The sequence below is a fragment of the Argopecten irradians genome, unplaced genomic scaffold (assembly GCF_041381155.1).
Source record: "Argopecten irradians isolate NY unplaced genomic scaffold, Ai_NY scaffold_0330, whole genome shotgun sequence".
Taxonomy (NCBI): Eukaryota; Metazoa; Mollusca; class Bivalvia; order Pectinida; family Pectinidae; genus Argopecten; species Argopecten irradians.
The window spans coordinates 2,487-22,696 of record NW_027187797.1 but is presented as its reverse complement, the minus strand read 5'-3'; the positions used below and the strand labels follow the sequence as shown (position 1 = coordinate 22,696).

The 20,210-nt window shown below is 34.8% G+C and overlaps 1 protein-coding gene and 1 long non-coding RNA gene across 4 annotated transcripts; both read left to right on the top strand.

Annotated features, from left to right (window-relative positions):
- The first annotated feature begins 1,609 nt into the window (after positions 1–1,609).
- Positions 1,610–11,267, top strand: LOC138312472 (uncharacterized). Of its 3 annotated transcripts, none has more exons than XM_069253332.1 (3): positions 1,610–1,789; positions 7,959–8,054; positions 10,550–11,267. In XM_069253332.1, exons 1-3 carry the CDS (start codon positions 1,625–1,627, stop codon positions 10,721–10,723), a joined length of 435 nt encoding a protein of 144 aa, XP_069109433.1. In that variant the 5' UTR covers positions 1,610–1,624; the 3' UTR covers positions 10,724–11,267. The 3 variants fall into 3 exon arrangements, with proteins under 3 accessions (XP_069109433.1, XP_069109434.1, XP_069109435.1); XM_069253333.1 differs by lacking the exon at positions 1,610–1,789 and adding an exon at positions 2,541–3,980 and having other exon boundaries at positions 10,550–11,266; XM_069253334.1 differs by lacking the exon at positions 1,610–1,789 and adding an exon at positions 7,046–7,748 and having other exon boundaries at positions 10,550–11,266.
- A 48-nt stretch (positions 11,268–11,315) lies between these two features.
- LOC138312468 (uncharacterized) lies at positions 11,316–18,296 on the top strand. Its single transcript, XR_011206958.1, has 4 exons — positions 11,316–11,509; positions 11,692–14,866; positions 16,426–16,740; positions 17,027–18,296. It is a non-coding gene; the product is annotated as an uncharacterized lncRNA (long non-coding RNA).
- Positions 18,297–20,210: the final 1,914 nt, after the last annotated feature.

Genomic DNA, 20,210 nt, shown 5'->3' with positions numbered 1-20,210 from the left:
GTTTAAAGGAAGGACTTGTACCAAGCAATTGCTCAAATACAGTTAATTATAACAGTCAATCAGTAGGTACAATGTACTGTGTATTATTTGAAAAGACATTTTGACTACATACATGACATGGTCTTCATCATAATTGTACATTAGAAATTACATTATAATCTCCGTCGTATATGATAGATGACAAAGTATATCTGTAATTTGTATTTTTCGGGGCGAAAAGGCGAAAAGACGAAAAGACGAAAATTAAGGTTTGTTAATTTTCGTCTTTTCGCCCCGAAAAGACGAAATTTTAGGTTTGTTAATTTTCGTCTTTTCGGGGCGAAAAGACGAAAAGACGAAATTTAAGGTTTGTTAATTTTCGTCTTTTCGGGGCGAAAAGACGAAAATTAAGGTTTGTTAATTTTCGTCTTTTCGGGGCGAAAAGACGAAAAGACGAAATTTAAGGTTTGTAATTTTCGTCTTTTCGGGGCGAAAAGACGAAAAGACGAAAAGACGAGATTTTTGAAGGCGAAAAGACGAAAATTAAAGGCGCTAATTAGCGTGCTTCACTTTCGTCTTTTCGTGTTTGACTTTTCGTCTTTTCGTCTTTTCGCCGCGAAAAGACGAAATTTAAATTTGTTAATTTTCGTCTTTTCGGGGCGAAAAGACGAAAAGACGAGAATTAAGATATTTAATTTTCGTCTTTTCGCCCCGAAAAGACGAAAAGACGAAATGGCATAAATCAGCCACCGTAGTTTTTCCTTGTATTTTCGTGTATGTGTTACCTTAGAAGTGCTTCGGGCACGAAGGGCTGCGCCCTTATTAAATCGTCTATCTAATACTCGACCTTTCTCTTTAGTTTACACTATTTGACTCTCTTCACCATCATCCTTAACAGTGAGGGAGGAGAAATAGGTTCCCATGTACCCCTCTGGCATTTTTATGGAACATGTTTTTTTTTCATTTTATGCTTGTTGCCATTGACAAATAATGTCCCGTAGGGTCATATGTATATACCCGGCCTTCTATGTTTTCCGGCCGACTGTAAGTTACACTACATGGTACTATATAGAGTATTTTTTACCGTTTTTTATCTAGACCTCTAAAACGTCTAAAATGGTTATAGGGCACTCTGGTGGGTCCAAGATTATATAATCTGTTACTAATTCTCGATCAGATCCCTGTGGTCCTGAGGTGATGTTACTTATACTTTTTCTTGCATTTTCACTATGTAATCTGTTACGTATTCGAATATTTTCAACCCTGGAACCATCTGAGAATTAGTTACAGTTTATATCATTCATGGACCCACCAGAGTGCCCATAGACCGTTTTAGGGGTATAGATAAAAAAAATCGGTAAAAATCATACTTTACATTTACTATACACGTAAAGGACACAAAACTTCTACCCAACCTAGCTTTAGCGGCTAAAAATCACATTTCTAGCACGTCTTCACAAAAACGGCTACTACCGTTGGAAAAAGCGATAGTTTCCCTCTCAAAATCATCCTCACACACCTATACAAAGTGCTCTCACCTTAAAAAAATAACACGCAAATATTCTCAGATTCTCAGATCCCTGTGGTATAACCGATCGGTTTGTTTGATATGTTGTGCCAGCAGTCCTCATGCTTTAGTAGTGTCATGCAAATGTGTCACGTGATTTGTGTACCTGTTCGTGCACCTGTACGTTCTTTATGTTCGCATTCACGCACTGGACAGAGACGGCTGGACATCGTTATTCATTGCTATCTACATGTATTTACCACACTTAGACAGATTAAAGTGGCGGACACGTTCTCTTCAAACGTAAGTTATTCTGTGTGATTTATTATTAATACCATGAAATCTTCTGAAGAACGACAAGAGCCGCGAAAGCGCTTGGGAGAAGCTATTCTTTTTTTTTATATTTTTGTTCTTAAGCGATACTGTGGCGTCCGGCGTCCGTCCATCAACAATCGACTTCTTCCCATAATCACTCGTCGGAATTCACAAAATTTGAATGATAGCATCCTTCTCATAAACTAAATGTAGAAACCGGTAGATATAGAAATATAGACAGACACATTCAAAAATGTATATGTTGTGATAATGATGACATTGAAGACGAGTACCATTTCATAATTAAATGCAATAATTACTTAGATATTAGAAACCGTTTTATCAAAAAATATCATCATAATAATCCTAGCATGGCCAAATTTATTCAACTTCTGGAAACAAGAAATAATAAAGAATTATCTAATTTAGGAAAATTTATAGTTTTTGCCATGAAAAAAAAGAATAAATACTGTTTGAAACAAATGTAGAAACACTCTCTACACTAGCGTAGCGGTCGTGCACGTGTTGGGTGTATCTACACTATGTATGTGTGTCTGTGTGTTAAATATCTATGTGATTGTATATTGTAAGTTTTGTTGCACTGTATATATTCATGCACTTTTTTCTGATGAACCGTAAGGTTCAAGGAATTAAAGAATTGAATCCTTATGGATTACTGACTGTAAATTGTTCAAGTGATGGGGCTGACCCCCCCCCCCCCCCCCGAGACTTGAGGGGCGGTGTCAAAAGGGATCAATTTGGCTGTTACCATTTAGCATGGGATATCACTCTTAATGCAATGGTAGCATCCTTATAGGGTGGGGATTCAAAATTATTCAAATGATGGGGCTGAACCCCATGGGGCCTGAGGGACGGTGTCAAAAGGGGTCAATTTGTCTATTTCCATGTAAACGACTTCTTCTGTAGGTAAGCATGGGAGAGCACTAAAAATGCAATGGTAGCATCCTTATAGTGTGAGGATTCAAAATTATACAAATGATGGGCTGACCCCCGGGAGCCAGAGGGGCGGGGTCAAAAGGGATCAATTTGGCTTTTACCGTATAAACTACTTCTTCTCTGTAACTTATCATGGGATAGCACTCATAATGCAATGGTAGCATCCTTATAGGATGGGGATTAAAATAGTAAAAAGATGGGGTTGACTCCCCGTCATATAAACGACTTCTGCTCTGAAACTAAGCATGGAAGAGCACTCATCATGCAATGGTAGCATCCTTGTAGAGTGGGGATTCAAAATTGTACAAATGACGAGGCTGACCCCATGGGGAATGATCGTGAGTGGCAGGGTCAAAAGGGGTCAATTTGGCTATTTCCTATAAACGACTCAGAAACTATGCACGGGATAGCACTCTTTATTCAATAGTAGCATCCATATACGGTGGGATTCAAAATTGATAAATGATAGGGCTGACCCCCGGGGGCTTGAGGGGCGGGGCCAAAAGGGTGAATTAGGCTACTTTTTCATATAAATTACTTCCTCTCTGACAATATGTATTGGATAGGATATTCCTATGGTATATATATCATCATTATTTGGTATGGATTTAAAAACAAACAAATCGTGGGTCAATTTGCTAATAATCTAATTTTCTAATTGTAAGATAAATACTCTAAAAAAACAGGTGAGAGACACAAGACGTCTGGATATATTTATGATGTTAGTTTGAAATTCATGCCAGGTCTTAGACTATTCTAAGACGTTCATTGGGAATATGGGGCATTTTAAGGGTCTAAATTAAAAAAAAAATAAATTTAGAAACGTTCTAAACTAATTTCCAGATCCTCCACAGGGATCTGAGAATTAGTCACAGTTTAGACCAGAGTGCCCTAAGACATATTTAGACGTTTTAAAGGTCTAAATCAGAAATCGGTAATTCTCGTATCCCTGTGTGATCCCCGTGATGTGGTGAGTTGACCACTTTTCACTAACCGGTCGTAGTATCCTATTGGCTGGATTAATATGCTGGTCACGTGGCACGAGGACTATTGTTGGTTCTGAATTTGGCGCCAGATCTCTGCCCACTTCTCAGATTTTCTCTGACGATACTGCACGCTCTTTGCTACCTATCCAAGATTCATCATGGAACTCTTCGTTGCGCTCTTCCTGGCATTGGAGGTGATCCTTCAGTGTCTAGGCAAGTTTGTGTACTGTGGTAAGGTATGTAACGTTCGTTTTTATTCCTAGTCCAGACTAAAGTTTTAAGTTATTTTCTTATTTAAAACATTTTTTATCTGTGTAAGAACAATGGGATCGGGAACAAGTTATTTCAACTTATGAAGCCTTCTCATATTCACGGCAATATATATATAATAGATGATTCTGATTTTAAAAATATTTTAATATTATTAAAGTAATAATTACACTTAAAGTGAATAGTCGGGCAAAGAAAACCAGTCTAAATGCGTTCATTGGCCTTCCAAAAGTTCTCACATATTAATACGGCGGTAAAGTTCTGCTTAGTTTCCCAGTTCTGACCATTAAAGTAAAGAAAAGTTGAAAGCATTGAAAGCGAGGCTGCGCGGAAATGGTCTGTGCTTTTTTCTTAATTATACATTCAAACTCGTATAGTAAAGATACTGTACATGTATCAATACTTTCCAGCTTCTAAAGGTTGTAAAGCCTGTTAGGTATACTTACTATTACCACAGGCATTTGGCTCTATAGACATTTTGCTCTCTTTATGTAATACTGTACAGTATCATACATATATATATGGAGAAAATGTCTATAGAGCCAAACGCCTGTGCTATTACTACAACTTTAATTCCACTTAGCGAATGATTGAAATAGGTGGCTGATGTAATTTTGATGCTGAATATTGTTAGTTATATGTAATAAATAAGGAGATTGACAATATATCATAGTATACATGTAAACTTTAGATAGAGCTCTGTTAAAGGTACAATATAGGTAACTTTTCAGTTTTTAGGTCACCTGTGACGAAGTCTCAAGTGACCTATTCTAATCGCCTTTTGTCCGTCGTCGTCCGTCGTGCGTCGTATGGCGATAAACAATTTACTTTTTCGACTTCTTCTCCAAAACTACTGAACCAAATTTGTTGAAATTTTGCAGAAACTTTTCATAGCCAAAGGTCCACCAAAATTGTGAATTATATGGTCCCAGCTCCCTAGGGGCCTGAGGGGTGGTGCCAAAAGGGGTCAAATAGGCTAAAACTTCAAAAATCTTCTTCTGAAATTCCAGAAATGGCAGAATCAAATACTCAAAGGTCTCAAGGCCCTCTACAAAAATTGTGAATTACATGACCCTGGGGTCTCAGGTTTCCCCGTGGGGAGGGGGTTAAGTTTACTATAGTTTATGTAGTGAAAACACATTTTGGAGCATTATTTGGTCATTTTTAATAGAAAATTAGTTAAATGTTGTCAGAATTATCCCTATGAAATGGCCATTGAATCCTATTAACAAATTTTCCATGACCGACTCCTATAGGGGCCTTTAGCGGTGGGGCCAAAAGGGGTCAAATAGGCTTAAACTTCAAAAATCTTCTTCTGGAACTGGTAGAATCAAATACTCTTCATAGATGGAGAGGTCTTAAGGTCCTTTACGAAAATTGTGAATTATATGACCCTGGGGTTTCATGTTTCCCCCTGGGGAGGGGGGTCAAATTTACTATAGTTTATATAGGAAAAACACATTTATGAATGTTATTTGCTTATTTTTCATAGGAAATTAGCCAAACTGGGTTAGATTTTTTGCCTGTGACAGCATTTTATCGTCATATCCATATCGGTCTTGACCGACCCCAAGGGGCCTTAGGGGCGGGGCCAAAACGGGTCAAATAGGCTAAAACTTCAAAAATCTTCTTCTGAATTCACAGATTTGATGGAACCAGATACTCTTCATAGATTGGAAGGTCATAAGGCCCTTTACAAAAATTTTGAATTGCATGGCCCTCGGATCTCAGACTTTCCCCTGGGGAAGGGTCAAATTCACTATAGTTTATAGGGGAAAAATACATTTATGAACATTATTTGCTTAGTTTTAATAGGAAATGAGTCAAACTGGGTTAGAATTATTAGCCATGAAATAGCATTTTAACACCATATCCATATTGGTCTTGGCTGACCCCAGGGACCAGAGGGGCGGGCCAAAATGGGTCAAAATGGCTTAAATTTCAAAAATCTGCTTCTGAATTCACAGGTTTGATGGAACCAAATACTCTTCATAGATTAAATAGTGAAATTTATAAAATCACTGACACTGACTGACTTCTAGTTTGGTTTTGTTGTTTAACGTTGGCAAAGCAAATTGGAATTTTAAGCATAAGGTTTGGTAACATAATACACTATCAAAATAAAAATTCTAATACGAAGGTTCAACTTTAAAGTTTATTCTGATTCATAAATACTTTTAACAGATTTGAACCAACTTTGCAATGCTCTTTCTGTAGCAGCACTCAGGTGAAGGCCTCTTTGGCCTTTTTTTTTTTTTTTTTTTTTTTTGTAATCGCAAACATTTACAAGAAAATTGCCACGTTCTCTAGATCCCTGCATAAAATGTTGACTAAAACTGGGTAATACGTTACTGACACCAAATGTGAAGTCATAAAAAAATATGAAATAATTAATGTGGCCCACAATAAATTCACGGAAACTCCGGAAAACATTTTCTTGGCCCGATCGATGTACTAGTAGCTACAATGTATAGGCTAAAGGCACATACCACAGGAGTCTGACGTTCTGTCAATAATATAAAAAAAAATATAAAAAATACCCCTATATACTATATAAAATAGGATAAAGGTGTTTTTTTTTTATATTTATACTATACATAAGTCATTATATAAAATAGTATATAGAGGTATTTCTTATATTTATACTATACATAAGTCATTATATAAAATAGTATATATAGAGGTATTTTTTATATATATTTCAACTATCTGTTATTGACAGAACGTCAAACTCCAGTGAACATACATGTACGAAACGCTTCCGTAATTGTCGTGACCCGATCAACTTCGCACGGGAAAAACAAACATTTTAGATGTGCAAGTCTAAACACAGGGACCTAACACAAATTTTTAGTCAATAGTATATACATGTTTTATGGTATCAATTATTTCTTTTTAAAGTTATAGGTGCCGTATTTTTCATACTCGTGAATCAAGATGAGTTTTTAATATGTTATTCATCACCAAAAGTAACCATCATTTTGAGAATTACACTACTTTCTATCCATAGGTTTTTATTTTTACAAGCACATATAAGAGCTGAAAATGATTTTTGGCATTATATTTATATTTATAGTGAATTGAAATGAGTACATACGGTCAGACCATGAAGCCAAATTGTGGTCTACAATTTCATTTCACATTTTTACAGTGTTATTAGTAATTGTAAAATTATAATTGCAGGTATGTTTCCATCTAAACATACATAACGCATAAAATACAACAACTTTACAGTATATGTGTTGAGGCTAATATTTATAAGGCATCTGAAGTCATTTGAATGACTTTCACAGCTTAATTCGTCAAACCTTGTGGTTTTCAATAGATTAATAAAGAAAAAATAACATCAATTTTTTTTGTCCAGTTACGGCACATATAACTTTAATGTTCGATATGCGTCACTGATATGTAGAGCCCGTTTATAAAAACAACTCGGATACACAAAAATATGTCTGTTTTTCTCTACCGTAGAGTTCATACCCTTGATATTATAATACATATATAGGGGCCAAAGAAGTAATATCAACAGGATTTTCCAGATGACACGGGATCCAATCAAACGTAATGGTCTTGGGGTACTCTGGTGGGTCCATGATTATATATAATCTGTAACTAATTCTCAGATCCCTGTGATGTAAAAAACAGGAACAGCTTCCTAGACAAATGAAATAGGTTTATAAGGTCACTCATCATTTGCCATGTGTCCTTCACCTAGGGAATGTGTATCCAGCTTGGTATGTATGCAAGCATATTATGTATAGGGTTTCGATAAATTAACAGCAATGGATTCTCCCCATTTCAAAGAAATCCAAAGAAAATCTTGATATTATCCATGTGTTTTTTCATAATATTACACACGACCGGTATAAATCTAAAGCAATTGTTGATGTTTGTCGTGTTTTTTTTTATCTTATCTGAACTTCTGTCGTTCTTGTTCTTTGCAGGTTGTGTTTTACACTTCCTTCCGCAGTTTGGTTGACCGGGTTGCGACGTCGCTCGCAGTGGTGGTTAGCCGTGGGCTTTCTCTTGCGGAGGCTGTGGTAAGATTTTAGATGTAAAATTCATTATTCCCTACCGTGAAAAAGTGTTCAGGTCACGTGAGAAAGACTTAACCTAATCGCCTTCTGTTTGTATAGCGATAAACAATTTATATCTTCGACGACTTCTCCTAAACCACTTAACCAAATTCATTAGAAATTTGCAGAAGCCTCTCATGGCCAAAGGTCAACCAAAATTATGGATTACTGATCTCAGGGTCATATAGTTCACAATTTGTAAGTCCCCCCCCCCCCCCCCATCCCCCCGCACCCTCAATGGAGTCCCTAGGGAACTTATTGTGTGTGTGTGTTTTTTTTTTTTTTTTTTACAGTACAAATATTTTATTCCCCCAGCTGTATGTGATGTGTATATATACATACACATTAGTGTTTTGGTAAGAGCTGCCAGAGCTGGGTGCCCTGAGGTCAACTCCTCGAACAATATTGTCCTCCAAAGCATGCACCAATATAAATATAATTTTTACAGATAAATTTTGAAAGCCATTTTAGTTGAAGGGACATGCATATGTAACTTTTTGCAGAAAACAAATCAAGAAAATTACATGTGTATTGAGTATTCTGATAACAATGATTTGGAATTTATTGTTTTTGATTAATGTTTGTAGTAGAACTAGAGAGAATGTAATGTTTGTATCAACAAACAAAAAATAGAAAAAAGACACACACACATAGAAAGAATTATAGACAATACACAAACAAACCAAAAAGAATTCAAATCATACATATTTAAGTACTACAACATAAAACATCATACAAACATTGATTGGCATATTTCAAGAACTATTCAAAAATGTATTTCCAATTGATCCATATTTGATCAAATTTCTCAATACACCTATTTGGTATTGACAGCTTTTTTTTCCAACATCATATTTTGTAAACAAAAACTCCATCAAACCTTCCATATTTATGTTTTGTTTTTTTCATGATACAGGAAAAAATACAAAACTTCATAATTTATTATAGAATATCAAAATTGAGTGGTATTGACAAATTTTCAGTCTCACCAAAGAGTACTGTATCTAATTTAAATTCCATAACAAAATTAGTTTTTTAACATTATTAGTTTTCTTTTCATATCTTGCCATATTTGGAAGGATTTTCGACAATACCAAAACATGTACTGTTTCTAATTTAAATTCCATAACATAATTAGTTTTTTAACATTATTAGTTTTTACATATATTTTTCTTTTCATATCTTGCTATATTTGGAAAGATTTTTGACAATACCAAAATATGTGTTCTTTGGTTTCAACTTCTGTATTACAGATATTACATAATTTATTTCAGAAATATTTTTAATTTTTAAGTAATTATTCAAAGGGAGTATACGGTGTTGTAGTCTATACTGGAACCATTGTATTGATGTATCTTTGGTAACTTTGAAAAGGTATTTTTAATATTTGTTCTTTTCCTGTGTATGCATGTTTCTAAAGATGTGCTTGTTGCTTTCATTTCCTCTCTGTTAATTACCAAGCATTTATTTTTTTCAATTAGACAAAAAATACGTTAAGTTTACATCCCTTAATACTTTTAAATAAAATATGATTATGACTAGGTATGAATGGTCTATCTAGTTTATTTAACAAGTTAAGGTTATATTCAGATTCTTACATATTTTCTTTATACATTTCTAACTTAATAAGGTATTCTTCTTCTGGGTCTTCTTTTTCTGCCGGGACTTTGACCATTTTCTCAAACTTTAAGTCAGATTGCCATGAAATTTCGTAAGGTCATTTCTGGTGACCTGCAGATGTGTCGACCGTTTTAATTTTTTTTGACCAGCATCAAAGATGTTTAAATCAAATTCTAAATTTTTAAAGTGAAAAATACCATAATTGTGAGTAAAATAACAAATTTTGTCACGGTTTCAAATTTTCTAAAACCATGCAGTAAGAGTTATCTCTCTTTATTCACTGCTCAGCAGGGATCCGTTAGCAAGTTCATTTTTATTGTTTTTAAGTTATAGATCGTATTGTTACTAGCGGCTAAAATTATTTTGAGGTCTTTTTTTGTGCAACTTTTATAGACCAGTAACCACGACGATGGCCGCCATGGAATACAATAGGTCAAAATTGAGCAAAAAGGAACATGGCTGAGAACACAAATCTAATACAATATTTGGAGAAGTTATTTGTGCCATGGTTCCTTTCATATACATATTAATGTATGTGTAGGAAGAATAAGGATAATCTGCACTCGGGATGAAAAAATGTACGTACAGTTTTTAAAAATAAATTGTGACGTACAAATAAATATTGTTCTTTGCCCTCAAGTTGATTACTAGTATATCCATATCCTTCATATTCACATACTCACGAGTCTTTCATATTCATAAATGATATCATTTTTTTTGATAAACCATGAACATATCTGGCCAATATTTCGGCAATATTCATCTCTTGTATATCTGCTGAATATTTTGTAATATGCGCCTATACTTGTTTACTGAACTGTGTACTTGTGATCTTGCAGGTTGTGTACGCTACCTGCTGCTGCCGAGGAGAGGTTTTCCCTGTCCCTGCTGCTGACCAGCCTAGCTCCAGCTCTGTTGTCCCCGCAGTACCAGTCCCAGCATCACCTGTTCCTATCCGCAGATCTGGTCGTGCCACCCGCAGACCAGCTTGGCATAAGGATTATGTAATGTGATGTCATATATAATGTATTGTAATGTAATATCCTTTATCTGTTTGTCCATGGAATGATGTTGCTTGAGGATGTGGTAACCCCTCAAAAATCGTCCCAATTCCTGTCCCTCACCCAAAAATGTATACAGTAGTATACACCATTAATTGGTTGTTCATTCCAACATCTAAGATCAGTCCCCATTTAGGTGATTTGGTAATTTCCTCCCAAATTCCGTTCCATACTTTTGTACCCCTAAACGAAGAAGGGACATTGTTTTTGCTCCGTTTCGAATTACTATTATTACAACTTAAGGTTGTTTGAGGTACATTTTTTTATAAGATTTTTTGGGATACAGAATGCATTCAGTGATATGGTTATGTGGTAGGTTGTGAGGAACACATGAACACGTGTAGTGATACAACTTCCGGTTATTTGAGGTATATCATGTAATGCTATAAGGTTTTGACAGACATACTCTTTGGAGTGTGCATAAAGGGTTTTTTCCAGGATTGCATTCAAAGATGGCTGCCAGTGTCCACTTTTTAAATTCTTGAACAATTTCTGAAATTTTGGTCTATTGGTATTGTAAATTGGTATACAATACACGTATATATAGTTTTAAGGTTTAAAGTTTTTGTGGGACACTGAACTCATGCAGTGATCCCAATAAGGTGTTAATTGAAATACATCACAAAATATTGAGGACGCTGACCACTTAGCAGTGACCCAATTATTGTTATTTGAGGTATAACTTAAGATTTTGAGGACACTGACCACTTAGCAGTGACCCAATTATTGTTATTTGAGGTATAACTTAAGATCTTGAGGACACTGACCACTTAGCAGTGACCCAATTATTGTTATTTGAGGTATAACTTAAGATCTTGAGGACACTGACCACTTAGCAGTGATACGACTGCAATACTTGGTAAATCACAGGATTTTGAGGACACTGACCACTTGCAGTGACCCAATTATTGTTATTTGAGGTATAACTTAAGATCTTGAGGACACTGACCACTTAGCAGTGATACGACTGCAATACTTGGTAAATCACAGGATTTTGAGGATACTGACCACTTGCAGTGACCCAATTATTGTTATTTGAGGTATAACTTACTTGAGATCTTGAGGACACTGACCACTTGCAGTGATACGACTGCAATACTTGGTAAATCACAGGATTTTGAGGATACTGACCACTTGCAGTGACCCAATTATTGTTATTTGAGGTATAACTTAAGATCTTGAGGACACTGACCACTTGCAGTGATACGACTGCAATACTTGGTAAATCACAGGATTTTGAGGATTATACTGACCACTTGCAGTGACCCAATTATTGTTATGAGATAGAACTTGCGATCCTGAGAACACTGACCACTTAGCAGTGACCCAATTATTGTTATTTGAGGTATAACTTAAGATCTTGAGGACACTGACCACTTGCAGTGATACGACTGCAATACTTGGTAAATCACAGGATTTTGAGGATACTGACCACTTGCAGTGACCCAATTATTGTTATTTGAGGTATAACTTAAGATTTTGAGGACACTGACCACTTGCAGTGATACGACTGCAATACTTGGTAAATCACAGGATTTTGAGGATACTGACCACTTGCAGTGACCCAATTATTGTTATTTGAGGTATAACTTACTTAAGATTTTAGGACACTGACCACTTGCAGTGATACGACTGCAATACTGGTAAATCACAGGATTTTGAGGATACTGACCACTTGCAGTGATACGACTGCAATACTTGGTAAATCACAGGATTTTGAGGATACTGACCACTTGCAGTGATACGACTGCAAGACTTGGGTAAATCACAGGATTTTGAGGATACTGACCATTTGCAGTGACCCAATTATTGTTATTTGAGGTATAACTTAAGATTTTGAGGACACTGAACACTTGCAGTGATACGACTGCAATGCTTTAATTTTGACTCAACTGAAGTGTACAGAAAGTAGTTAATAGGAATATATTTCGTCCCTGTCCCTAACAATACTCACATTACCCTACCCATATACCCTAGCACAATTAAGCACGCATTTAGTAAATAACATTCTAACCGCTACTTTCTATATGTACACTTGCAGTTGACCAAATTAACAGCCAGCGTCATCGGTGAAGAAATGCCGTTGACCAGCAATGAGTGCCAGGTAACTGCCCCACGTGGGATTTGAACTTGTCATCAAAAGGTGAAAGGTCCCTAATTAAAATACAGGAGACCATAAAGTCATTTAACAACCTTGGCTCCATTGAAAAAGGAAATGAATTTTTTTTCAAGATGGCGATTTTTGTGCCCATCATTGAAAATGTATTTTAAAGTACACTTGGTAAGGACAATGTCAGGATCGTTTTAGACATGTTGCGTTGATAGATAGAAGATGGTGGTCAGGGTAGGCATCTTTGATTTCGGATCAATCCAAAAAATAGCATATGTTTGAAATCATGTCCGGATAATTTCAGACAAGTATTACTAAATCATACTAGTAGAAGTAGTTTTAAATAATGGACACTGTAGTGGCCATCTTGGATTTTGCATAGGCCCGGAAAAAAACACTTGGTTGGGACCATATTGGAAATTTAGGCAAGTTTCTGCGAAATTGTTAGGTTATCCTGACCTTTCAGGTCGACCTTATAAAGTATCACGTTTAAGTATCTAAGGTATCTAAAGTAACCATTTGCCCTTGCATCCCCCTCCCTCCCCGTTCCTGCACAATGCCATCTAAATCCAGGACAACAGGTAGAGAAGTTGTAGAATTAAATTGTATGTAATAAAAGGAATGAAAGCTAGAAAGAAAGTTTGTAAGAAAGTTAGAAAGAAAGTTTGTAAGAAAGTTTGTAAGAAAGTTAGAAAGAAAGTTTGTAAGAAAGTTTGTAAGAAAGTTAGAAAGAAAGTTTGTAAGAAAGTTAGAAAGAAAGTTAGAAAGAAAGTTTGTAAGAAAGTTTGTAAGAAAGTTAGAAAGAAAGTTAGAAAGAAAGTTTGTAAGAAAGTTAGAAAGAAAGTTTGTAAGAAAGTTTGTAAGAAAGTTAGAAAGAAAGTTTGTAAGAAAGTTAGAAAGAAAGTTTGTAAGAAAGTTTGTAAGAAAGTTTGTAAGAAAGTTAGAAAGAAAGTTTGTAAGAAAGTTTGTAAGAAAGTTAGAAAGAAAGTTTGTAAGAAAGTTTGTTAGAAAGTTAGAAAGAAAGTTTGTAAGAAAGTTAGAAAGAAAGTTAGAAAGAAAGTTTGTAAGAAAGTTTGTAAGAAAGTTAGAAAGAAAGTTTGTAAGGAAGTTTGTAAGAAAGTTGATGAAAGTTTGTAAGAAAGCTTATGAAAGTTTGAAAAAATGTTTCTAAGAAAGTTTGTAAGAAAGTTAGAAAGAAAGTTAGTTAGAAAGATCGTTAGTGTTAACGTGTGACGAATGAAAGCCCCCCTGTGAGGGGACATCTGTTTATATTTAAAAGGCTGACCCCAAGGCCCCAACCTTGGCAGCTTTCAAATGTATAAATGTTCTGGGGTATTAAAATTGTGTTTTTATGAAAAATGAAAAAAAAAAAAAAAAAAAAAAAAAAAAAAAAAAAAAAAAAAAAAAAAAAAAAAAAAAAAAAAAAAAAAAAAAAAAAAAAAAAAAAAAAAAAAAAAAAAAAAAAAAAAAAAAAAAAAAAGTTAATATTGTAAATAAAAATGTAAATATTGTAAATAAAAAAATTCACAATGGCAATACATGACATGATCCTGATGTCATAATAATTTCAAATATTTTCATATTTTTCAGGATAGTGATACCATGAAGATATGCGACAACCATCAGGACAAACCTCCTTTGATAGCGACCCATAATGCTAAGCAGAGCATCTGGACCAGGATAGTGATTCAATCAGGACAGTGACAACATCAGGATAGAGACAACCACCAGGATAGTGATACCATGAAGATATGCGACAACCATCAGGACAGTGACACTAGATAGAAAACGTTCTTTGATAGCGACCCATAATGCTTAGCAGAGCATCTGGACCAGGATAGTGATTCAATCAGGACAGTGACAACCATCAGGATAGAGACAACCACCAGGATAGTGACAACCATCGATATTGAGAACCATCAGAATATTGACACCCGATGGCAGACGTAATGGTGACTAGTAGTGATTAGCAGAGCTCCATTCAGGTACATTTACTATTAAAAAAAATTATATTATTAAAAAGCTTATAATTGAATTGTAAAATTAAACTACAGTGTTATTGCAACTGCATGTGTGTATTTTGTGCCCATCACCATCAAGTGGTGGGTCATTCAAATTATCTTTTATCCTTGGACCAGTGTCCGTTCGGAAATACTTAAGGTATCACTATGTCTGCACTGTCGTCGTCTGGGAAATGGTTTCTGTGCGATAACTTAAATATTTAATGTCCGATTTCAATCAAAGGTTCATTGCTTTATATCGATAAGATCTCAGACGAGTTCGATAATTGTCAAAATCTGTCAATATTTACAAGAGTTAGGGGACCTTAAAATTGTCAAAATAGATAAATCCATGGTTTCCACTCAATAGCTTTAGTATTTATTGTCTAATTTCAACCATTTGGTATATTGCTTTTTATCAATGTGATCTCGGATGAGTTCAATAATTGTCAAAATCCATCAATATTTCCAAGAGTAATGGGACTTTAAAATTGTCAAAACAGATAAATCCAATGGTTTTCACTTGATAACTTTGGTATTGTCCAATTTCAACCAAAGGAGTAGATATGATAGGACCAGTATTTGGCCTTAATTTTTCAGGCCGAAAAAAATAACTCTGATCCCCATCTATTTCATATCAATAAATACTCTCATACTTGCCATTCATTAAAACATATTTTTTTATAACCATGTACACGATGTGTCCCACCTATGACGTCATCAAATTGATGATTTTCCTCTTCTCGCCAAATTTTGCTAGAAATTCATCATCTTTAGGTTAGAAAAGGCTTGAAATGGATTTGGCCGCCACCTTGGAGCAACTTTACATTTTGCATGGATATGCGTAAATACACGATACACAAAAGTGTGAAAATCTCTTTCTGCTCCACGAAGGCGGCCACATTCATTTTTAGAGAAAACCACTCAAAAAGTATGATTTTTCAAGGATTTTTGTGAAAAATGGCGGGAAACTGCATGTTGATGACGTCATAGTGAACATAATTGGCACATGCGGGATATTTTCGAGATGTAATGTGTTAGCAAATGTATTCAGCTGTTATATGGCAAAATATGTTGTTCTTTACAGGAGAATTAATTTTGAGGCCATATTCGAGTCTTAACGTACCTTCTCCTTTGGTATATTGGTTGATAAGATCTGGGAGTGGTTTGATACTGGTCCAAATCCATCCATATTTGCAAGAGTTACGGGACTTGATAACTTCACCTAATAATTAACAATATTTTCAAACTGTAAATAACTATTTTTGTGATGCTGTGCAGGCGACACATCCACTTCCGTGGAATTCTTGTGTCCATTGATAATTTATCAAAACTACAAAGGGATCTCTCTCAATTTTCATGCAAGAATAAAGGTTTCCCTAGTACCCTTGTTGAGCACATTGCATATTGGGGCTCATATGTCTAAAATAGCTAACAGACAGCTAATTTGAATTTGAATAGTTAAGTTTGTAACCACTGGGTTCAATCAGATCATATGTTTTTCACCAAACTAACTGATTTCACTTTTTCTCCCCAAATGGCAGCTGCAGTATCTTTTGGTGATCTACAAGGTTCATAACTCTTCTAAGTGGCTGTTCACCCCCAAGAAAAGGAAGTTTTATTATTGTAACTGTTGTTGGCAATTCAAAATAATTGGCATCTTAGGATTGTGATGATCACCATGATAGTGACAACCAGTATATCGACAACCATCAGGATTATAGTGACACCATCAAAAAAATGACAACCATCAGGATTATAGTGACACCATCAAAAAAATGACAACCATCAGGATAGTGATGCCCGATGGCAGACGTTCCGTGATGGTGACCATTAGTGATTAGCAGAGCTCCAAACAGGTACATTTACTATAAAACCTCATGTGTAAAGCTTACATCTAATTGTAAAGTTAAATTGCAGTTTTATTGCTCATGTTATTTCGAATCAACATACTATCTGTATATATGTTTCCCTAGTACCCTTGTTGAGTAGTAATTTGGGAAAAATATGTCTGCCAAGTAGCTAACATGCAGCTATCTTTTATTAGTGGAATTTTGTAACCGCAATCTTTAAAAGAAACTATAAACATGTCATATCATGATTTCCACTTTACTGAATGATTTCACTATTTCTCTCCAATGACAGCTGCAGTATCTTGACCACTTTTGGGGTTCTGCAAGGCACTGGACTCATTGGCTGTTCAATCCAAGACAAGGAAGTTTTAGTTTGGCGACTCTTGTTGGCAAACCCAAAACAGTAGGCATCGGAGAAAAGTGATACCATCAAGTTAGTGACATCCGTGAGGATAGTGACCACCATGAGGTTAGTGGAAAACCATCAGAATAGTAAGAGCCAGGGTCATGTAAGGACGCGCCAGGTTTGTTGGTGGAGGAAAGCCGGAGTACCCGGGGAAAAATCACCGGCCAGTGGTCAGTACCTGGCAACTGCCCCACATGGGATTCGAACCCATAGCCATAACCATCAGGAATTTGACAACCATGAAGATAGTGACACCATTGGATCGTAACAACCACCAGGATAGTGACAACCCGAATGGCAACTCCAGTATCTGCGCACCTCATTTGGTGCCTGGCTCTTATCTCATCTCAAAAGAAGGAAGTCTGGTGACTCCTGTTGACAATCCAAAATGTTCGATAGTGATACCATCAAGATAGTGTCAATTATCAGGATAGTGACACCCGATGGCAGACGATCCCTGATAAATAGTGATTGGCAGATACCGGTACCTTTCCATTCAGGTACTGTTATGAAATTTAGTAAATTACATTTTGTAAATCAAAGTCAGTTTCTTTTTTTCACTCATTAAAGAGAGATAAAGATGTTAATGAATTATTAAACTTTAAGGTCAATACTTGAGTTATACACACTATCAATACAAACTGAATACCACTAATGGATCTGCTCTGGTGAGGTTTCCGTCTCGTTGAAGTCTCGATTCATCTTTAATTAAAGATTTTTAAAAACTAATTTTCACCATTTAATTTGTAGCAAGTTGCTATATAAAAATATGCTACGAAGTGGACTTCTTTTTGTTGTAAATTTTTCATATATGAGTTTGATTTGGCGGCCATTTTGAAAACGTGCATTTTTTACATTTTAAATTTGTAGAGAGGTGAAATTTCACCTTTTTAGCTTCAATAGTTTTACTTAACTTGTCAGTGCAACAACAGTTTTAGATATATTGAGTTAATTTTTGTTGTAAATCGGTTTGGTATGATCACTGAGATGTCAATGATAAGCATTTAAGGGGGGGATTATAACATATTGGTCTTTATTTTTTACATTTTAGTGAAAGATCAACTTCTTTTAATTTTTTACAAGAAAAGCTGAAAAATAACACATTTTGTAATTGGACAAAACATCAAACACACTGACCCCCCTGTTTTTATGATGGTTTTAGAAACAACTTTGAGCTGCAAAATCTTAGAAAAAGTCAGTCATCAGAACTTTTTCTGGGAAGCGTTCAATCTGGCAAAAAACGAGGTATTTTCATCTTCAAAATTTAGGGGGTAGGGGGGACATACACAGCTGTTCTGAGCAAAAATATGGTTTGAAAGTGTGTTATTATTTTTGCTTTAAAACAAACTTTGGTTTTGTCAATTTCATGAATATTAAACTTATCAGACAACTAATTTGCAAAATATTGCTTTAGATTATCGTTTGTATAGTCAGACAAATTTTACTTTTAACCAGAGCAGATCCTTAATACCAGGATCGATTTAATAAAAAAAGTTTTCACACTAGTGCCAAAATCATTTACGAAATATTTCATTGAATTTTGTTACTCTGGGATGTTCCACCGCCGACAGAGCATAAACGATACCCATTATTTATTTGAACGGTAATATGATAGCTATAGTAAATGATGTATGTATGTCTCTAATACAAAAATACATATTAAATCATTTATTTTGCTTTTGGTACATGCAAAATCAATGCTTCATTCGATATATAAGGCATAGTGCCATGGATTTCTTTTCGGGACAAAATTGATTATTTTTTAATATTTTTCTATTGAAATAAAAAAAGAAGCTCAAACTTTTCAATGGTGGTAATTGTGTAAGTAACTTTTGTAACTGAAGAAAAATACTAATTCATCTGCTCCTGTTTTTGATAGAGAAAAAATACTGTATGTCAGCGGTGGATCATTTTTATGTTTTTAGCAACTAGATCATATCAGTATGATGGTAGAAGGAGAAAACTATTTTTGATAAAGAGACTTATCTAGTGAACTAGTGTCAAGGGAGACAAAAGATTTTTAGCACGTTTATTCTTGTAAATGACGAATGCCTTTTTTCATCATAACAGAAACCTCCCATCATTTGAAAATAAAGTCTTAAGGTTAAGAATATACATTATAATTATATTTTATTTATTCTAAAAAATCTAACATTGCACAACCGAAGATAAAAAAATTCAAATTCTTGTCTCTGATTTCAAATTACATTGACTTATATTTTCCAAATAATTCAGAATTTTCATATTCTAAAAATGACACATTTAGTAATGTTATGTTTTAGCCTATGAAGGCCAGAAGGGTCATTTTTTGCTCTTGCAATAAAAAGTATGTTTTTAGAAAAATAATTCTTGGTCATAATCTTTGGAAAAATTGTCATTGTGTGGCCCTGTTTTTGGGTAATTTCTTTTTTTTCCAAATTTCATTTTATATTATTCAATTAATGAATATAGAAAAAGTAATAGTTCTTTAATCCTTTTACTCACTCTGCAAGACATTGACGAAAAAACCTCCCAACTGACAGGACACAAACGACTAGACGGGACTGACGTGGGAGGCGCGTACGAAATGGACCCTATCACTAAAACTACTAATTCCACATTCTCACTCCAAAGGACTTAATTTCTATATTCTTTAGTCAATAATTTTAAGATAAACTTCAAAAATATATATTTTTTTATTTTTGAAAATATTGTCCCCTTCTACACATACTGGCTTGAGCTGTTATGACCATCTGCCATTGTAGAACCCAGAAAATAGCATTGAAAAAAGTGTGGGTAATAAAATAATCATTGAAAAAATCAATATGATATGGAATAAGATTTAGTAAGATAGATCAATTTGGAAACTATACTGTCTTAATTTGTCGTTGATAAACAATCTTCAATTAAGGAGTTATCCTCACTTTATTTCTAAATATCACCTACAGGTTACTGTAGATGTCACCAGTGTCATAAGTGATCATACAGGTACTGTAGATGTCATCAGTACGTAAGTGAACAAAAAATCAAAAATTATGGAATTTATGAATTTTATTTTGAAACAAACGTGTACATTGTATATCATTTTTAT